Raw genomic sequence first — 20,974 nt, 5'->3', positions numbered from 1 at the left:
TCCTGTTTCAGTTTTGGCACTCAGAAAATCTTTTTATCTGCCAGGCAATTGGAATAATCTTTGCCAGCAAATAATCAAAGGAGGGAAAGGGGGAAAAGAAGGGGCTGCTGGGATAATTTTTGTTTTAGTAAGTATTGTCCGTATTTTTTGATTAAGGATTTGCGTACTACACATCTCCATTTGCTAGCTGTCCTTGTGTTTGTTTTTACTAAAGTAACCTGAAAATTATTCTTCTTGTGAAATTTAGGAGACATCCTCCCACACTGATTACCACAATTAATACAGATTTTTGAGTAGAGTTTATTGACACTGGGTGCCCTTTTATACCCACCTTGAAGAGGGTTTCACCTTTTCCACGGTGGGACACTACCATCAGGTTTGCAATGTTCACTTTTTATCAAAATGAAGATACTTAATCTGAATGAACACTATAGCTCAGTTGTGCAGTTTGTTATTTGGGCCCAGCAATGATTTGTTGTTCTTCCCAGCCAAAGTGTGTCTGCAAATTTTGGGGCCACATTCATTGTCCATCACTGCAAACACAGGATTTAAGATGGGGTTTCAAATGACCACAATAACTTACCTTGTTCTACTGCCTAACTGATGACAAAGATGATATAAGATACAAGTTTCTGCTGCAGCTGGAATGGCTAATTGCTAATAGGAATTTTGCCACCAACTTCAGTAAGGATAAAGCAGGTATTGATTAATGCAAAACCTCAGTATCCTGTTAAATGCTGTAAGGGATTATTGTAAGACATGAAAAAATGTGGAAGGAATATGGATGCTTTTCTGTTGTTACAGGAGAGCTTCCCTGCATGTGCACACCACATTGTGTTACACAGCAGTGAAAGGTGTGGTGAGCTGACATGAAAAACTGCTGTCTGTACCCATTCCACCTTCAGGGACCCTTCTGCAAGTTGAAGTTTCCCTGTGCCTGTAAGTCAGGTGTCATTTCCAACCTGTCCTACCAAGAAACATAAATATCAGAAACAAGGCTAGAAACAAGGCCAGGCATTTTTCATCTTGGTGTGACCCTAGAGCCTGCACAACCTTCACTTTGAGCCCAAACATATTAGGGTTGGGGTTGCTGTCTTGAAAAGTGCTTTCCCAAAGAATATCAAATGTGACCTGAACATCAGACACATGCCTTTAGAGAGCTGCAAGTGATTAAAATAGAGTTATATGTGATTTCTGATGGGTTTTTGGTCAGCTGCTTCCCCTCCAGTCTCTTAAGCTGTGTTTACATGTCTTCTCTTTACTCCAGCATGCCTTACATCAGAAAACCTCTCCTTACCTTGACACCTGCTGGGCTGTACCTCACCCAGCCGTGTGCCTCTGAAAGGCTTGTGATAGAAACCCTTCCAGGGGCTTTTGGTGCCCACAACATGTGATAGAGCTGTCTCATGAGACAAATGTCTTCTCTGTTCAGTAAAACAGGGTGCTTGAATTGCATTTCTTAATGGTGGATAGCATTAAATAGCTGCAGTAAGTACCAGAACTGAGGCAGTGCTAGTTTTGAGTGAGAAGCTCCTAGTCTGCCTTTGGGACTATTGGGAAGTTGGTATTTCTTGTTTCAAATACAAACCCCAGACATTTACATAACCTCTCCATAAATCAAGAGCTACAAAAGAGTCATGTAGGCTGTTGAAAGGACCACTGCCTTCAGCTGCTAAAACCACACATCATGTTTACTAAAGTTTAAGGAAAAATGCAAGCTGAAGGTGAAAATACATCAGCTGTGCAGCAATCTTGGGGGATAGCATGTGCTTGGTGACATAAATATGAGAATGATTTTCAGCTGATACCCCAAGTAAGTTCACATTTACACACAGACCATGTCTAATGGCTCTTTAGATCAAGGGCATTTCTGAGCTTTAACATAAAAAAAAGTTATGTGGAAAAGCTAAATACACCCCTTAAAATCTGCAGGGTTTGCAACACTGTAAATCTCAGCTTCTGGAGAAGAAAGGAGATGGTGTGCCTCAGCTGAGGTACTGATAGGAGCAGTAGCTGACCTTTGCCTGTGGCTGCTTCTAGATGTAGGTACAGAGGTGCCTTCTGCCTGCAGCAGGACATGCCCATGCTGGTGGCTGCACTGAGACTGCTGACATGGAGCCTCAGAAGATACAGCCCTGGGTACCACCAGCTGCCATGAAACAATGTGAAAATGTTTGTTTAATAAGGACTGTAAAATGTCCCCGGCACTCAGGACTCTTAAGCACTTCCATAATTTCAGGGGAACTTTTCCTGGCAGACTTTGATAATATTAAATAGATTTCCCATGATATCATAATGCTCCATTTGTTATAAATGTGCTGATTTGCGGATGTGCAATTAGCTGACTCAAGCAAAAAAAAGCATTGTAGATACCCCGTGTATGAAGTGCCAGTTTATTTCTCTCCATATGGTCTATAACTTGTTCCATGCTGCTTACCGTGGGGTCTGGGCTTCCTGCCCACTGCTCATCACAGTTTATAGAGAGGAAAATTGAAGGCAGCCACGGAGTTAATTCTCTGCTATACAGTTATTTCCTTAAGGCAATACCTGAGCTGTTTGCATCAGCCAAAACATCCCTTGGAAGCAGGTGAGTCCTGGCTGTTCCTCTGCACAGTGAGGGTGAGATTAAATCATCGTAGCAAAGGGCACTGCATGACTTGAGAGCCAGGGGCTTCCCAGAAGGAAAGAACAGGGCTTCCCAAATCCTGCATAACTGGTGGCCTTTAAAAGATTTTTTTTCCTGCCTTATGTTTATTTATCACTACTTGAATGGATCTGTACAAAGGGCTAAATCTAGTCCCTCCTAAGTCCATGGAAAGATTCCCTTGGACCTCAGCAGTGGTGGGATTGCATCCTAAATTAATATCCGCAAAAAGATGAATTTGTAAAATATGCTCAGTGCAGGATCAGTTGTTTTGCTGTCGAAGTGGCAGCTGGCACTTCACCTCACTGCACATTTTTAATTCTTCTAATAGTAAATAAGTATGTTTTACTCTCCTGTCTGGTTTCTCTCTTGCTCCTTTCACGTGAGTGGGGAACATGGAAAAGAAGAGATTTGGAAGAGCAAGAGCATATATTAACATACAGGGTTAAACTTTCTGAGGACAAGGAATTTATTTTGCCTCATCAGCATGTTTAACAGTTGCAAATCTCAGTGTATGAGGAAATGTCTTACATTCAAGGACTATTAACAGCTGTGAAATTAGATTTACAAATCTGAATATATAACTGCGTATTTTATATGCTGTTGCATATCATTTGTGCATATATTCATGAAACTGTCTTATAGTTTATGAAACATGAGTGTACCATTTCAGTGGGAACTTCCAGATTTCTTAATCATGAAATCGTTAAATGAAAGACTTGCCATATGTAAATTTCAAAATTTGTGCAATCTAAGCCCAACAGATATATAAATATAAATAGTTACTTGAAAGGTCTAAAACATGCTTATTAAGAAAAAAAATATAATCATGTCAACCTTCAAATAACTTTTAGGTCAGTACAGTTTTATATTATGATTGTGATTCTTATTTTTTCAGTAGTATAAACAACACATTCTACGGTGCTTCATTTCATTCTTAAAGCCTGGGTTTTGAGTTTGGAGATGAGTCATTTTGAGGCTGAGGCACTCACCTTTCTGGCTGAACCTATAGCTCTAAGGATTGAAAATATGTAGCATTGTTGTCTTATACACATCATGATTCATCTGGTAATGAAACTCTCCAAAATAAAGCAAATACAAGACTTGGGAGTCTGTGGAACATGAAAGCTGAGTACATGGCCAGCAGACGTGCTGCTTGGAAACCTATGGGAATATTCCCTTAATTGCAACTAAAGCCTCGCTTCTGTGTTTAGGAATCCTGATCTGCTCACACAGATCTCAACACATGACTGAAATAATCTGTTTATCCAGCATATGGTTCTTTGTGAGGACTGGATAGAAGTCAGCTACTCGGTCTTATGTGTCATTTGTCACAGAGTGCTGTGTCCTTCTAAGTGCTCCCTTTCTAGTCCAGGGCCATGGAGGCATTTTAGCAATGCAAAGAGGTGATTAGAGGCACTTCTGCTGGAATGTACGCTGTGGTGCTTAATGAAATTAATTTGGCTTACGACAGGGGCATGGAAAGGCAGCCCTGGGCTTTGTCCTCCTCACTGTCACTATTTCCTAGGGTGACATTGGATGTGTCAGTAGGGATCTGCTCTTTGCTGTGCTTTCAGCATACATGGTGCCAGCGAAGGGGGGAGGCTGAGAGTTCCCAGGTGTCCTCAAAGGTGCTTGTTCAGGACAACCAAATCCTTAAAACCAGGGTTTTCTAGCTGATATTATTGCAGCTAATATTTGTGTGTAAGGAGAGTAATATCTGCTTGGTTTAACAGAGAAACTATTCTATCTCATATGTGCTGTCTCCTTCCCCCCAATTCAGTGACCACATCTATCTCAGACACATGACATCAGAGAAATTAAAAGGCTCCTCAGATCTTTGCTTAGTCCATCTTCCTGTATCCTTCTGCCTAGAACACTGGAGCCAGCATGGCTGATCTGGGCCATTAGTGATTTGTGTCTGTACTTACTTGGAGATGCATTTTTCAGGTTATGTCCTTTTTAATACATGCAGTCAAGTCCTATTTCCACTGACTAACTCTACCATTATAGTCTAAGCAGTGTGTGAGCTATATAGAGGAACTGCCACTTGACCCCAAATAATGTCATATTTTGAATTCATGAAAAGCAGGGTTTTTTGAACGAAACTAGGTAGTCCCCAACATCCACACAGATCTCAAGGCAGAAAGATGTAATGTCAGGAAAATGCAGCCAAGTTGAAATCCCAAGAATGTGATAATAAAATGCTTCATTAAACGGAAAGAAAAAAAAAAAAGAGAAAAAAGGAGAGAAAAAAAAGCACTACAGAAAAAACTGTGCTTAAATGTCTGTGAGAACTTTAATTCTCGTTGGCTTTTAAACTGCCCCCATCAGAAAGCTGAAACTCTTCAGTCATACAGAGATTTTCTGCAGAGGAACCGGAAGCAGCAGCTGAGCAGGCGGTGTACTGCCAACTGTGAGAGCAGCCAGCTTTTGACACCCATGTTTTCACTAGGTGCCCTTTCAGCAGTACTTTCTGTAGGTCTTTCAGTTGGACCATGAAAGTAATCTCTTGTAACAGGAAAAACAGTGAAGGTGAAAAGCGCTCTGCTCCCGTGCTTAGGTGGAGCAGCATTTGCAGCCCTTGCTCCCCAGTAGAAACTGCACTGAAAGGGTTGTGTAGCTGGTGTGCCTTGCCAAATTCAGCCTATTTCTTACACATCTCTCCTTTTGCTATATTAAACAGGGATCTAAGGTTTTACAGGTGTATGTTGCACTCTGAAAGCACTACAAGGATGTCAGGAATCGTGTGATCCCCTCAGGGCTGGTCTCCTTAGGGCTCTGCAGGTTTTGCTCTCATTAGTGGAGACCTCAGAGCCTCTGGTGCTGACTCCCAGGGAAAGTCTGTGTGCCTCCATGGTAAAATCATGGGTTCTGTGTTTCCAGCAGTTCTTCAAGAGCTGAGGAGCACTGCAGTTTGTGGGGTGCTTTGAGAAGTTACCTGCTGTCTGCACCCTGCATCCTCTGTGCCAGGTCGAGGTGGGCAGATGTGCAAAAGGATCTGAGTAGGTGAGAGAGATAAAATTTGCTCTGTACGGTGCCAGTTAAAGTTTTGGGCTGGAGCTGGACCTCAGCAGGATGCCAGGTTGGCTGCCAGGCGGTGCAGGGCCCTCAGTACCACAGGGGCCCTTGGGTTTGGTTCTGCCTTGTGTAAACACCTGTGCCATAAATGAATAACAGCAAATTTTTTTTTTCTGGGTCTGAGCTGTATTTGCTTTTGCTTTTTCTTGGGCAGTGAACCTGTGCGCTGACAAAATGCGCGAAAAGTTTTTAATGCCCATGCCTCCAATGAGCCAACAATGGCGCATCTAATCTTAATCTATATTGTTCATACTTTTGCTCAGTAAAGCAGCTATAAGAAATAATACATTTCTTCTTTAAAGTCCCTTCCCCGCCCCTGCTGTATAAGTGTTACTTCCTGCTCTCCTGCTCTCTCAATAGCGCTTCCCTTTCCTGTTTTGGTTATAAGCTTTCATAGAGACTCTTGGCTTGTCTCTCTGCCAAATTTGTCTTCTGCTCAGGTGAAATAGACTGTTTGGATTTGAGCACACGTGCCGGCTTTGAGCAGATACCTCTGTGGGATTGCCTGACCAGGTCCTCCTCCATGGCAGGCACGTAAGTATCTGGGGACTGTGCCTGTTGGCAAGGATTTGTGGACCAGAATTATTGTGACTGGACATGAAGGAGAGCACATATTGTGATAAACACAGAAGGTTTGTGTTTTGGTTATAGCCTGGTAGGATAATTTATAATTGTATAAAACAGTAATTAAGCTTTTATGGCAGTGCTACATTAAAATGCATCCCTTGGCAGTGAGGGAGAAGCTGACTTGATGAAGCGAGTGTTTCTTCATTCCTCCATCAGCTCGAGGGGAATTGTCACAGGTTTATTTACATTTCTTCTGGGATTGAAGGGAAATCAAGGCAAAGTGATGAGGCTTTAATGAAAGATCTTTATGTTGATTTCCTCTATTGACTTGCAAGTCTGCCTTTCCTGGTCATTAGTTATGATTATGGTCTTTCAGAGCCTTTGTTTAAGGCACCTTCTCCTGAAATACAGGTATGTTGGCCCATGAGTGAGAGCCCTCAGTCGTGTATTTTCACTTGACAGTTCCGTTTTGGGTTTTGCATAATTCATATTTTACAAGATTAGGTACTTCTTGTTTTTATTTCTGTAATTGAAAGGGGAAGGGAAGTAGTTCATATTAATAGCAACCTGATCCAGTCGAATTGCCTTTTTACTGTTTTTGTCTAATTGAGTTCCTGGTGTTTCTCCAGACCATTTACTTGACTCACTTTTAGGAACTTCTAAGCGTTTACTTGATACTTATTTTTAGGAATTCCCAAAGTGTATCTTCAAGGTGGTATGTAAAATCTGAAAGTGAACCCCACTTCACAGAAAGAAATTGTGCTTGATTCAAAGCATTAATGGAGCAGTGAAGTTCCTCCATTAGGAAATTCCATTAGCAGTCAGTTGCTGGAACTTGGAAGGAAACGTTTCCTGGAGCATGGCTGGCAGCAGTGCCCAGCAGCAATGGCACTTCTCTTAACCATACCACTTCCTCAGTGAAGTGCCTTTTGCAAAGCAGAGCTCTTCAAGCATTTCTTAGCATGCTGAATTGAGATGCTGATAACTGGAGTTCCCCTCAGAATCATTTGAATTCTTACGCTTCAGTGTGCAAAAGCTACCAGAAGAGGGATGGGTTAAAATTAACAACGCCGCATGGTTTAAAATTCTCAGCAACATAAACTAAGCAGATGTGCCGGCTTACAAGGGCATCAGTCTGTGGCCTCTCTGCTGGCCCCAAATCTCCACTGATTGGCAGATGTGCTATTTAAGTGCTGTGGCAGGCACCAAGAGGTCAGGGCTCTGCACAGACCTTGGCTGGCAGTGCTGAGGGCTGAGCTGTTCTGCACTGACAGCCCAGCCCAGGTGAGATATCTGTTCCTCTGCAGTCATGTTTTGCATACTGTGGGATTTTTTGTATACTGTGGGATTTTTTTGTATTTCTACTCGCTTTTCCCATGCTCAAGAGCATTGAGGGGTGACAGAAGGTTATGCAAGTTTCTGTGGTCATGCCAGGATTGTGTGCATGTTCCCAAATTTAGCAACTCATCTGCCAAAGTCCTGGCTTAGTGTGCAACCTGACTGTCTCATAAACTGTCTCTTCTCTGCTTTCCAGCTGATATGTCTGCTGTGGGTATCTGCAGCAGAGACTGGACAAGGCACGTCCCACTGGACAATGCCAATGTAGTAAGGGAGAATTCAAAATTAATGTCTTATTCCTAACAGAAAGTAACTTTTAAATATTCTTCCTTGTGAGGGTGTTCATCTTACTCTTGATAGCATTCTAAGTACCAGTATTTCCATTTCCTGCTCTGTAAATGATGTATTTGTCTTGCAGGTGTGTCATGACTTTATTTAACAGCGTCAGTCCTTCTGAGAGCTGCTTATGAAGGAGGCTTCATATTTTTACCATTTTCTTTTAACTATTTAATATTAAACTGTTTAGATGCTGGAGTTTAACAGTCATTGTTAGGCACTTTCAGCAGATGCTCAGAGCAAAAGGCTCATCTCCTGCTGGCAGTGCAGGCAAACTCCAGCACCAAAAGATCTGCAAAGTGAATGTGCAAGCTGAGCTGGAGACCAAAAAAATAGCAGCTTCTCTGGGAATTGGCTTTACTTCAGGCTGACTGGAGCAAGGGCAGCACTGTTGGGTAGGTCTCTGCACAGGCAGGCAAGCAAGAGTGCAAATTGAGAACTTCTGACCACTGGGTCCATGGGTTGGTTTTTCAGGGAATTCCAGGAAATGGAGCTCAGAAAATAACTGGAGGTAGTTATTGTGGCACCTCCATATTATATATGAGAGTGTGGCTGCTACTATTTAAACATCTGCTATTAAATAGTCCAGCATCTTTATGTCATTGAGGATTAAAAGTGCCTTTCTGGATGTAAAGCCCCCATGGGGCTGCCCTTTGCTGGAATCAAGAGGCTAAATGCTGTGTTTTTGCTATGAGGTCTTGCTACATTGCTTGGGGAAGTTCTTCAGGGCTCTGGGACAAAGTTGAACGATGGTTACACTGGCTGTGCTGCAACTTTGGTTGCAGAGGGAAGTAGACTCTGAAACAGGGGGTCCCAGAAGGAGTCACATTGGTGGAGAAATGAGGCTCCCAAGATGAGTGGGGTCATGAGCAGAGCTGGTGGTGAAGCTCTGGTGGGAAGGCTGGAGAGCCCCTGCACTACAGCAGCTTTATCTGTACCAAGCTCAGATCTCAGCTAGGGTCTCTACATAAGCCCAAATGATGTGACTGTCTTGTGTTCAGAGGGTCTCTCAGATTTTTGTACTCTAAATCCAGTGGTCAGAAAGAAATGTCCATTGTTTCAGGTTACTACTGAAACACTTTCCCTGCATCCCAGTCATTGGCATATTTATTAAAGTGAAAGCTGTTAAAATGTTTAGCAAATCAGTATATTAGTGTTTGAAGTACATTTTAAAATGCTGCAGAAACATGACTTGTAGCTTGCTAATTCTGAGGTTAACTCAGATCTGGACTGCACAGAGCGCACATCTCTGTATACAGGATTTTGGATTTACATTAGTTTAAGCTGACATTGAGAGTATTCTGTCAGCTTCTTAAATCAGCATCAGCAATTTCTTGCAGGTCACATTTAACCACACAAGTGTGACTTCTGTGGCAGACTTAGTGGACAAGTGGAGTAAGATGTTCTAAATGACTCATGAGTTATGTCCCACATCCTCTGGGCTGAGGTTTCCTTCTCAAATAAGGCAAGCCTGGGGCTAAGTAATATCAAAAAATTCTCACACCAGTAAGAGTGCTTAGATCAGTCTAAAATGACTTTTAATTCTTAATTATATAAATTTTGAGGGGGAATGTATGGGAGCTGGAAATGAAAAATAAGGTAAATGTTTGTACCAATAGATGTTTGCTTTTTCTATGAATACCAGAAAAGAGCATCTTTGAAGGTTAAAGAATCGTGAGCAGCTTGAACAAACGTAGATCCATAATAGGTTCAAAGCACGAGATCTTGATTTTTGTCAGGGAGCTTTCAGAGTTTATGCTAAGGGAATGTCTTTTCCCAAGGGCACAGCTGTGTCTGTAAATATGAAGGACAGTAGAAGTGTCCAGGTCCACCTGGCATGCTGGAGTAAAGCCACAGAATTGGTGTTTGGTCCCAAAGTTAGCTGGTTGTGGATATTTGTTACACCTTTTGTGAGCATGATTTGGTGACCCTCCAAAAGCTGCATGACCTTGTCTTGGCCCTAGGAGAAATGTTTTAAACCTCTCCCATTGCCCCAGGGGTGTGACCTCTGGGTGGTTTGGTGCTGGACAGGGGGTCCAGGGTAGGACTGGGATAACCCTGAGCCATGGCAGGCTCTGCATGGGGCTGCTGGTCAGAGGTGGCTCAGTCACTCAGTACCAAGCTCTGCAAAAGTTTTATTCCTAAGAGGATAAATGTGTAAGTAGAGAAAACAGGTCAGTGAAGGAGCACAGTGCAGCTTGGCCACTCAACTTTTCCTCAGTCTGGAACGAGAGGGAAAAGCCTTAGACCCTCTTCAGAGCCAGGCTCTGCTCCAAACATTATGGTTTGCTCTCTTTTTCCTGTTTATTTTCTGTGACAAGTCTTTTGTGGTTCCAGCCTGAGCTTTTTGCTTGGTTTATTTGGATAAACCCACTGGGCTAGGCAGAGTGAAGCAGAAGGACTTTTCTCTATCTGACCCATGGCTCCTCCACTGCCAACCTCCACAGTAATTTCTGTCATTTGGTTACCCCTCACCTCCTTTATTTCTTCCTCCTATTTAATTACTTCCAGTCAGCAAGGTCATGTCACTGCATTAAATGTCATGTGATAATTCACCAAAAAGTACAGGTATTTCCCCAAGATTCCTGGTATCATCTATTCCATACTCATCTGTGGCTCTTTTTTGGCTGTAGATCTTGGTAATCATACGCTTACTAAAAGCCAGGAAGAAAGGACTGCATTTTTCAGGTTCTGAACAGATGGAAGAGGACAGGAGTGTTATTCCAGGACAAAGGCACCTTCCCTGCACTGTCTCAGAGTGGCTGCCCTCTCTCACCAGGGCTGGGCAAGAAAGGTCAATGATGACCCTTTCAAGAAGGGTTAAATCCAGTTTAACTAATCTGATGATTTTTGAACATGAATCTTACACAGAAGAGGTGGATGAGAATGGGTCAAAATGTGTCACACAGAATGAAATAAACAATATTATCCACAAATTTTTTTTTCTTCATTTACAGTTTTGTAGTATTGGAACAATATTCTTTAAATCTCAACTATGAACACTCAATTTTAGAGTGAACTCTAAAATCACTCTAAAACCTCTGAACAAAACTGAGCAGATTTTCTTTAACTTCAGACAAACAAATGGTACTAGTGCAGAGGTTTGACATCCCACAGATGTAATGATGTAATGCTTTCAGAATAAACAGGGGTGCATATTAGGTTTTGGAGTCCCTAGGAAGAACCTCTTCCCCTCCACATTTAAACATGATGTCTTTAATCTGCCCCATAGTAAAGTGTAGCAAATTGGTGTAGATGTTGTGCACAAACCGGAACAATTTTATAATTAAGATCTCCCTACAATTCAATTTTTATATATTTTATACATAATTACCTATGGCAGGAACTCAGGTGGATGAGTCTGACTGCATGCTAATGTAAAATAAAATATTAGTAGGAGAATTCCTAATATTTAATGTGTGTGAAATTTGATGGACCTCCATCAAATACCAAATTTTCAGTAACTTTTGTGTATTAGAAAAGTAAAGCACTTCTAGAAGTGTGCAAGCACAATTTTGCTTATAAATACTAATATATAACAAACTCTTATAGTGGAGAAGGAATATGGCTACTCAGAGTTGTGTTACTAAGCCCCACATTTATTACTTGTCACATGTAGTTGACATAAGTATCAGTGATGTATCGTCCTAAAAATAACCAAAAATTTTGCTGGACCTTCACGAAACCACTGGTGGTTGATTTGTTTTTAAAGTAATGTTCAGAGTGCAATACAGAGATTCTGAGTGAGCTTTATAAAGGGAACACTTTCTGGGCTGTTTTTAGAGAAGCCTCTTAAAGCAGCAGTGGGACAGTTGTGCCTTTTATGCATAAGAAGAGTAGAAAGTCTTCAGGATAAAGAGCTACACCTCCATTTAGGGTAAGATAGCAAGCTAGCAATGGGTCCCTGGAGGCATTTTGGATGTTGAAAGATTGATGAAGTGCTTTGCAGGAAAGGATTGCCCTCGTGTGCTGTTTTATGTTCCTTTCTGTTATTTCACTGGAGGCCAGATAACAGGCTCAATCCTGCTTCCATTTAAATGAATGATGAAAAACTTCCATTGACTGCAGCAGAGCAGGGATCCAGCTTGATGTGTTGTTGCTTTATGTCACAGTAACAATTGGTTGTGGTGCACTGCTCCTGAGGTCTGTATCTGTGTTTTAGCCACAGGGCAGTGGCAGGTCCTTTGCTGCTGATTTTGGTGGCAGCAGGGCCTGAAGGCAGAGTTGCTGTATCCACTGGGATTTGGGTATGGCATTGTGAGTAATGCTGTAAGGCCCTCATGTCTGGATGGTTATGTGTAGTCTCTTTGTTGTAGGGATAATTTAATTAATTTTGACTAATTTAGCAGCTCATTATAATCATGGATTACAAAATTCATCTGAAAAGGAGACAGTATTGGGTTTTAGGTTTGGTCTGATGAAGCCAGGGACATGTTTAGTGTACAGCAGGACTTGCAGTGGTTGGCAAGGCTTGGGAAGGACATGGTGTCACACTGGCTGAGTGTGACTCTCCCAGGAACATTTTCCTGGAGCCCCTGGCTCCTTGGGCAGGGCACTGCTGTGGCCAGGGCAGATGATGCTTCCCCACCTCTGGAGCTGGAAGTGGCACAAGACACTTGGTAGCAAAGGCAGGTGAACACCATCCATCCATGAGACTGCACTGGGGATTTTTTTAGCCTTTCCACTTCCATATGACAAAGGCAGTCCAGTGTACCTGCCATTTTGCTGTGTTATTTCCCTCCCATTCTCCCTGTCTGTGAATCCAAGGCAGACTGACTGTCCCCCAGCAGGTCTGGAGGATGCAGGAAATGCTGCCACTGCTGCCAGAATGCAGCTCTTGCAGCAGTTGGAGAATTAGGCAGGCTGGAAGGAGCTCAAATCCCTCAGCTGCTCATGTCAGATATGGAGGAGCTGCCACAAGACGTTAGCTTACCTTAAAAAACAGGAAGGAGAGGTGTTTGCTGGGTTAGTACATCAGCAAAGGCACAGCTGTTCTCCAGGTTGCTCACAAAGCAATAGCAACAGGAGGATGAGCTGGATTTTATGAGTTCTGAACATTATAAATAAAATTATGTTTAGTCCTTTTGATCTGAATATATTGCTCTGGTAACAGAATTTAGTTGTTTCCATGATGTGTAATAAAAATACAATCTATTCTGAATTTTCTGCCTTATTCTTTATGGAGATATCTGCTGGCATCATTGCTCCCTCTGTAAATACAGTGAGGCCTGGAAAGTCCTTACCCCCAGCCTGGAGGAGGTCTGGGGCTACCTGAAGGCTGTGCAAAATGATTGACAAAACAAGCCAGAGTCAGCAGGCTTTAGTGTACTATGGGGGATACGTCTGCCTTGGAAATCTTTTTGAGACCCACAAATCAGAAAAGATTGAAAATTGCTGCTGTAATCAACCCAAATCCTCTTAATACTTGAAGTAACGTGCTCCCTTTCATTAAAATGATGACAGTGATGGGGTCAGGCAGGATTGGGTGTGCAGCAGTTGGTATAATTTACAAGTGGTGTAATTTGGCACAGTGGCAGTGCAGCAACATGGTTTAGCATCACCCAGGAGCTGCTTCTTTACTTGTGTGTGTGTGTGTGTGTGTGTGTGTGTGAGGGAGGCAAACCCAAACAAAGAGGGAGGAAAGGATTTGTGTGCAAAGCGGATTAACCACTTGCTATTGCATTGTTGAAAATTATTTAATATGGCTTGGGCTGAGGAAGGGAGGTGTATATATACTTATATTTAGGTCTAAAGTTAACAGGACAGTCATGAACTTAAAAGTTTTTGCAGGACGAAGATCTCAACAGTTTCATTTAGATGCACTAACTGAATCATAAATGCATCATAAAGTGCACTGTTTGCTTGTTAAAAATCCCTGTTACATTTAAAGATCTCAAATCTCTAAAACTTGCAGGATTCATTTTTTTCTTCAACTTGTGTTTCCTCTGGTATAAGAAAAGTAGCTGGGAAGTCAAGAGAGCAGAACTGAAATTCTGACTTGTATTTGTCACAGCATTTGCCAGTGGCATTTATTGCCCTTGAAGGGTGTGTTTTATTATGATTCTCTATATGTATATTAGTCAGGATATGACTAATAAACAAGAGGTAATGTATTAAGGAATTTCTTACCTCTGAAGGAGAAAAATACTGATTTACACTATACAAAATAGTGGCTTTGTACTTTTATGCTGGTATGCATCCACATTCATGGATTCCCCTTCCCCACTTTCTTTGCTACTAGGATGAAGGAAAAAAGCATTCCTGTGTGTTTTGTACCGTGTATTCTGGGACTTCTGAGTGCGTCAGTGGGTCTGGGAATTAGGCGTCAGCTGGATTAACTTAATTGATTTCTTCAGTTTACCTAGCATGGCTTTTGGTTCAAGGTCTGCTTGCTTCCAGTTTTAAATGTATAACTCAGCTGTGGGTGTCACGTTTGTTTTGTCAGCAAGCTGTAAAATATTGGTAGGTTTTCATGCAAATGTAAAAGGCTTCGCTTGCCAGCAGATACATAAAATAAATAGAGCATTCATGCTCTTGGACAGTTTTCATAATGTTTATGTGATGCAGGTTATTTCTCAGGGCTTAATGTTTTATATAAAATAGATTATTGGTTCAAAACAGCAGCATACAGGAGGTTTTTAAAGTCTGTGAGCACTTAACACGTCAGCTTTAATTTAACAGATTGCATTCAAAGGATTAGCAGATCTCTTATAAAACATATGTTGAAAGTAGTATTAGTAGTTTCTGTTGGCTTTTTTCTTCCCTTTAGAAGTTTTAAGTAATAAGCAATAAGCAGCAAATTCACTGTTTTATTTCCTGATTTTTTTGTTTTTCTCCCCAGTGAACAGAGTATTTGCCAAGCCCGAGCTTCAGTTATGGTCTATGACGATACCAGTAAGAAATGGGTGCCAATCAAACCTGGACAGCAGGGATTCAGCAGAATCAACATATACCACAACACGGCCACAAACACCTTCAGGGTAGTTGGAGTTAAACTGCAGGATCAACAAGTGAGTAACTATATCAAGTTTCCTGTAAATTAACCTTTGATCTCATTTGCTAACCTCAGTTCTATACCTAATGCAACATTTCCTGCTCCCTGCAAGGTGCCTGCTAGTCTGTTTATACTCCAGTAATTCAGGTTTTGTATAATTTTTTGTACACACAATGTATCATAAATTATTACTGCTTATTTGAAAAAATAATATTTGGTAGACGCCAAAGAGATTTAAGTGTTTTCCCCCTCTCCCCATATTTTTTCTTGTGAAATGAGTCTTACTCACTCTGCAGGTTTTGCTCTCAGCTCCCCCCAAATTACTTTTTACTTGTTTTTAGTACTATATTAAAAATAGAAATAAAAATCAATTGTTCTGCACTGCTGTCCCACGAAGTGTGGTTGTTACATTGCTGTGATAAGCAATTAGTTCCTTGTAATGCACTTTAAAATCCTAGGTGCCCACTGTGATCTGATTTACAGAGGACTAATTTTACAGGACCTCCTTGGGTATTAAAGGAATAATATGGGATTTAGATTATCAGAAGTGGGATCAGACCCCCGTTGGCCCCCAAAGCACGATGCTCAGCCCAGGGCTGCCTGGTGTGGGGTGTGCTGGGCAGCACATGCCATCAGAGCTCCCTGACCAAGTGTCACAGTCAGACCCCAAACAAGTTCCCTTGAGTGCAGTAGTGGTGCAGTACCTGCATTTTAGAGCAGGAATTTCAGAGTTGAGGGCTCCACCCGTGTGCTGGCATGAGGCTGGCTGGCAGTGGCAGCCCACCTTGCGCTCACCTCGAGCCCTCTGCGTGGCACAAGGATCAGAAAAAAGTGGGCCAGTGGTTGCCTGTGGGCTCAGGAGTGGTGTTGACTCCTGGGAAGGTGAGGTGAGCCCTGCTGCTGGTGTGAGATTGCCAGGGACAGTGCAAATCCAGCCAGGCTGAGCCAGGTCAGGCCAGCCCAAAGAGCAGGAGCCAGGGCACCACCACCTCTCAGCCACCACAAATGTTGAATGGATTTATCTGCTTGGGGAAATGCTGATGATCCTCAGCTGACAGCTGTAAAGATGCTTGGGCCAACTGGAAAAGTTACTCAGGTTGCTTGCTGGAGGTGGTAGTGACTTTGCTACGCCATGCATATACAGAATTATCATTCTGAGAAACGAAAAGCAGAACAAAAATAGGTGGGTTTTGAGCATACTGGCTTTCAGCTCCTTGCAATGCACTTCTGAAACATCTTCCAGAAGTTTCATGACTGCTTTTATCCTTCTCCATAGAGCAAAGGCAATATATGAAAGCAGTTCCATTCAGAAAGAGAAAATATTTTCAAACATAAATGAAATACAATGTCTTCATAGTCAGTTATGAAATCCAGTACTGCTTTGTCCCAGGCCATGCTAGTTCTTTATTTTACCTAGCCAGCAGGTGAATGTAAATTATTTTCTTGTGACTGTAATCTAGATGGGACTGAATAGCTGGTGTTAAAAAAGCAGAAGTCATAAAGTCAATATGTGTATATGTAAGGGAGACTAAGTACCAGAGATCTGTCTTCATCAGAGTATGCAGTTTAAAGAGTAGGACATATTAAAAAGTCAAATCTTAAGCTACACTTTGAACATGCTTTGCATTAACTGTAATATTTTATTTGCTTGCAAATGCTTTAACTTGTGAAGATGCTGCATGCTATCTAAAGATCATCTCAGTTCAGAAAGAAACAGGTAGAAGAATGTATTTCTTGAGAGTTTAAAGACTAAAAATCTTCTTTCAAATAAACAGAAAATATTGTCACTTACCTTAGTCACCTAAAACTGCCTGAAACAAAGTCTTCCTCTTAAATATGACTGCAAAAATCCAGTATTATGAATAAAGTCAAGACACTGTAGCATAGTAGTATTCAAAGGAACACTCTGAAATCAGTCTCAAGACTCAGAATTTAATATATTTTATATGAGTCTCACATGGAGTCATAAGCTTGCTAGGCTTGCTATATATTTGCATTTAAAGAGAATAGAAATGAATTTCAGTTAAAATAATTCTCTGTTCAAGCCTTTTCATGCTTGCTGTCAGGTTCTGTTAAATCTCACTGACATTGAGGCTTTAGTAAAGATGTTGATTTGCCAGAAAAGATATATTTATCTGAAAATGACCAGTCTTCAGCTAAAATGTGATTTGATATATGATGAAGCTACATAGATTTTTGAGGAGTTGAGAAACTAGTTTAAAATATGTAATACAACAACACCATGGAGGAACAATTTAAACTTTTCTTACATACTATTTTCAAGGCACAGACTAATCTTCCTGGCTTCATCCCTGCCTGATGAAGGGATGGTTTTTTTCCCTTTTAATTTTGTTGGTTTATATTACACCAGGAATAATATCTCTCTTTAATTTTCATCCTCTTTTTCATTTTTCACATCTCATCTTCTGCAGACTCCTTGTCTCTGTCTGTCTGCCTTTCTGTTTCTATCCTTTTTTTGGTGCATGTGCTGTAGCTTATGACACTGTGTTCTCGTGCTTATCTTATCTCCTTATCTCCTTATCTCCTTCTCTAGCTGACAGTGTCTGAAGAGTTCCCCACATATGGTTTGCAGAGCAGCAGAGCTGCAGGAAGTGGCCGTGCTCTGGTTCCCTCTGTGTCCGGGCGCGGTGCTGACCGCGCGTGGTGGCCACAGCCCCGCTGTGCCTGACCTGCCCGTGCTGCTCTGAGCAAGGTGCAGCCTTGCACAGGCTCGTGCTGGCCTGAGCAGAGCCTTCAGAAAGCCACAGCTGCAGTCCTGAAGCTCTGAAGTGGCCACAGAGGCCAGAACTGGTTTGAAGCTCAGGCCAGATCGGTGTTACAATCACTTAATGTCATGAGCTTTGATGTTTCCTGGTGGAAATGTTTCATTTTGGACTTGATGTTCATTGAGGCCTTTTCCATCCTGAACAATTCTATGATTCTGTGATTCTTGAAGCCAACAGTCGCAATCACATCTTTTACACCCCTGTTGCAACTTGCCAGCTGTTGTCACCTGGCCTGTTGTCAAGATGACATGTGTGAACTTCAGTCACCATGCAAGAAGCTCACGAAGCTAAAAAGCAGTAGCTCCCCATTCCAGAGTCCTGATCAAGGGCAGGTTTAAAATTAGGACTGTACATCAAGTGATGTCAGTCCAGCATGATCTCATCACCCAAAGGCACATGCTGAACAAACAGGCAGGGAGGAGGGTGCAGCTCAGAACTGAATCACATCTCCTGAGGGGCTGGTGTGTTCATGTGGCTGAGAAGTGAATGTAGAAAAAGGGCCTTGGGGAAGCCAAGACATTTTACACATGAACCCAAGCCAAGACCGAAACAGGAACAGGATTCTTGCGATAGAAGCTAACCACAGTTTTTGAAAAGAAAGAACCAATTAATCACCATTGTAACTTATTAGACGTTCATCAGGTTTGGGCCTGCCTACAGCAGTAAAGAATCTGGTCTCAGCTGCAGCAGTTTTTCCATCCTTGCTGTTTTAGCAGTCATGGCTGCTCCCTGAGAGGTGATCCCGAGTGCTGGCAGCATGGCAGGGCCCAAGCTGCTGAACCATTTCATGCTCTGCAGAAACAAGCAATTGTCTTGTCCTGCTTTAATAAGCAAGAATATTGGTGGTGAGGCTTGTGTGGGAACTCTTCCCATCTCCTGGCTGTGTTTACACCTCAGGTGTTCCCTGAAGCCTGCTCCATCCCTTCCAGCCCCATTCCTGTGAGTCCCATCAGCCACCACCCTCGTCGCTGCTGACAGCTCACAGCTCTGCAGTCAAAAGGAAGGGCTTCTTGGTTTTGAGCTTTTTTGAGGTTTTGAATTTAACAGGCTTCAAAACAACACAGACTTGTATATCAGTAAGATATATCAGTAAGACTATGTTGTTTATGTTGACATAAAATGCTAAAAGAGGGTTGAAAAGGAAAAAAAGTGGCACATAAAATGTTATGTTTCAGCTTGTAAGTCAAATTTTAGGGGAAGAGTTATAGGAAGAACTGTTTGCCATGGACAAATCCATGATTTACTTCTTCAAGATTTCCAGAGAGAACTTTCCCAATTGTAGACCGCAGCTGAAGATTAAAAGATGAACTGTTGGTCTGCTCAGCCCGGCAGATGTGCTGTCTTACTGACATACAAAGCTTTAGAGGAAAGATCTCTTAGAAGCACCTGTAAAAAACCCTGTGCTTCAAACAGGGAGACCTTCCTCATTTTAATTACTGCTCTGAGGCACTTCATTTTCATCATGTGCCTTGCAGAGTCTGCACACCATCTGTACAAGACACCTTTGTGCACTCTTTCTTAACAACAGCAGGAGATCCCCTCCTTTTCTTTCCCTATCTTCTATAAACACGAGCCAAAGGAGATAAAAATGAAACTCTGGCTACTATAAGTTTCATTTCCCAGTAATTAATTTCTCGGTAAACCCTCTGATTTTAGTTTGAAGACAAGATGTTAAATGTGTGGGCATCCTGATGATTACTGAAGGTCAACATTTAAATTCTGTCTTTATTCAATTAAAGGGATCTAACCTTCAGAACAAAGCAGATCCTTGGAGTTCCTTGGAAGCAGGTTTTGGACAGTTTACCTGACTTCCATGAAACAATTTTTGGGATGGGTTTTTACAATTTCTGCCTTTCATTATACAGCTGCACTGTACCCTCTGGTGCTCTTTGGGCTTTGATAGTGGTGTCCTTTGAAACAGAGGTTTCTGTGAGTAGGTGAGGAAGACTAACTTTGAAAGCCTGGTAGAAGCTCACAATCTTTCTAAACTTTTCCTCAAAGATACTGCCTATGCCTTCCGTTGGTTAGTCTACTCAGAAATGGTTGGAAGACTTAAAAATTGGTCCATGTTAAAACTGTTGGTTTAGAAATCCAGGCATGAGTCTACTTGATGCTCAAGAGACTCTTTGAGTGTGAGCAGCATTGGTACAGGCTCTCCCAATGCTCAGTAGAAGAATGGGGGGTGATGTCACAATTTTGCAAGGAGACAAGGCTATCCAAGCTGTCAAATACAAGAGGAAGTTCCATGCTTTTGCTGTGACCAGTTTCCACTTTCTGGCTGGGGTGTGTGTCTTCCTACATGGCATGTGGGTGACACGGTTCCCATTTCCAGGGGACTAATTCTTGGGAGCCTGCATACCCAATGTATGGCTGCATCTTCATTTGGCTCACAGGTCAGGAATTTCTCAATGAAATGTGACAAAAAAAGCAGTTTAGGTCTGATTGCTTCTCAATGCATTTTCGTGGAGCCTTAGTAATGATACAGGTTTGAGTGCATCATATTTGTGCCTAAAGCCAGACCAAGTGTTCAAAGACTGTCTTCTACATCACTCTCTAATGCTGGCTCTGTAAGCAAATGCATCCTAGAAATAAGAGTATATCTGTAATCATCTAGAAGTCTAGTTGCTTCTTTGCTGGTTTCTATATTTTTTTGTATATTAATATAGTAAAGTTACACGACATCTGTTAACTGTGTCAATGAGACAGTGTTATCCTTCAAAAACACTAATGTATGTATAACAATTTGTTCCTTGTTAGGTGCTTGTTAATGCTTCTCTGCCAGTTAAAACTGGCAATCCACTGAAAATTCAAAACTCACAGCTAGGAGTCGTTAATCTTTGAAATTAGTTCTAAAAGACTGCCCGTATAATTACGAATTGTCAGTAATCTACCAAAAATATTGTTGGACTAATTAAATACACTGAAGCTTTTTAGTTGCAATCATAGTGTTAACAGGAAACTTTCCAAAATGATGGTTGGACTGCAAAAAAAATGAATTGCTAGGTTTTCTGGTATGTGGGGTCCACCTCTAACATAAATTCTGCATACAAAGTGGTACAGTGGTGCCGTGGGCACTCCTGACTCTCCACCCTTAGCAGCTCACACTTTCAGCACTGGAGGTTTCAGTCTGGATCCCAGCTGTAGCTGGGTGTCCCAGTGCCCTGCCCAAGGATAAACAGGGCATTCATTGCATTTAGCAGATTAAATTTCAAAAGAAATAGCCTTCTG

The 20,974-nt window shown here is 41.9% G+C and overlaps 1 protein-coding gene across 6 annotated transcripts in view; it reads left to right on the top strand.

Moving 5' to 3' along the window:
- EVL (Enah/Vasp-like) overlaps positions 1 to 20,974 on the top strand; it is a 117,571-nt gene that overhangs the window by 35,331 nt on the left and 61,266 nt on the right. For 5 of the 6 annotated variants that reach the window (XM_033062735.2, XM_033062731.2, XM_033062733.2 and 2 more), the window contains exon 2: positions 14,808 to 14,976. In XM_033062735.2, the coding sequence (XP_032918626.1) occupies positions 14,808 to 14,976 (169 nt within the window). Of the gene's footprint in view, positions 1 to 6,163; positions 6,260 to 14,807; positions 14,977 to 20,974 lie in introns of those variants that run through there. The other variant, XM_033062732.2, reaches the window with a different exon arrangement.

This window comes from Catharus ustulatus, chromosome 6, assembly GCF_009819885.2.
Source record: "Catharus ustulatus isolate bCatUst1 chromosome 6, bCatUst1.pri.v2, whole genome shotgun sequence".
NCBI classification, from domain to species: domain Eukaryota; kingdom Metazoa; phylum Chordata; class Aves; order Passeriformes; family Turdidae; genus Catharus; species Catharus ustulatus.
This window is presented reverse-complemented; position numbering and strand designations above follow the sequence as displayed.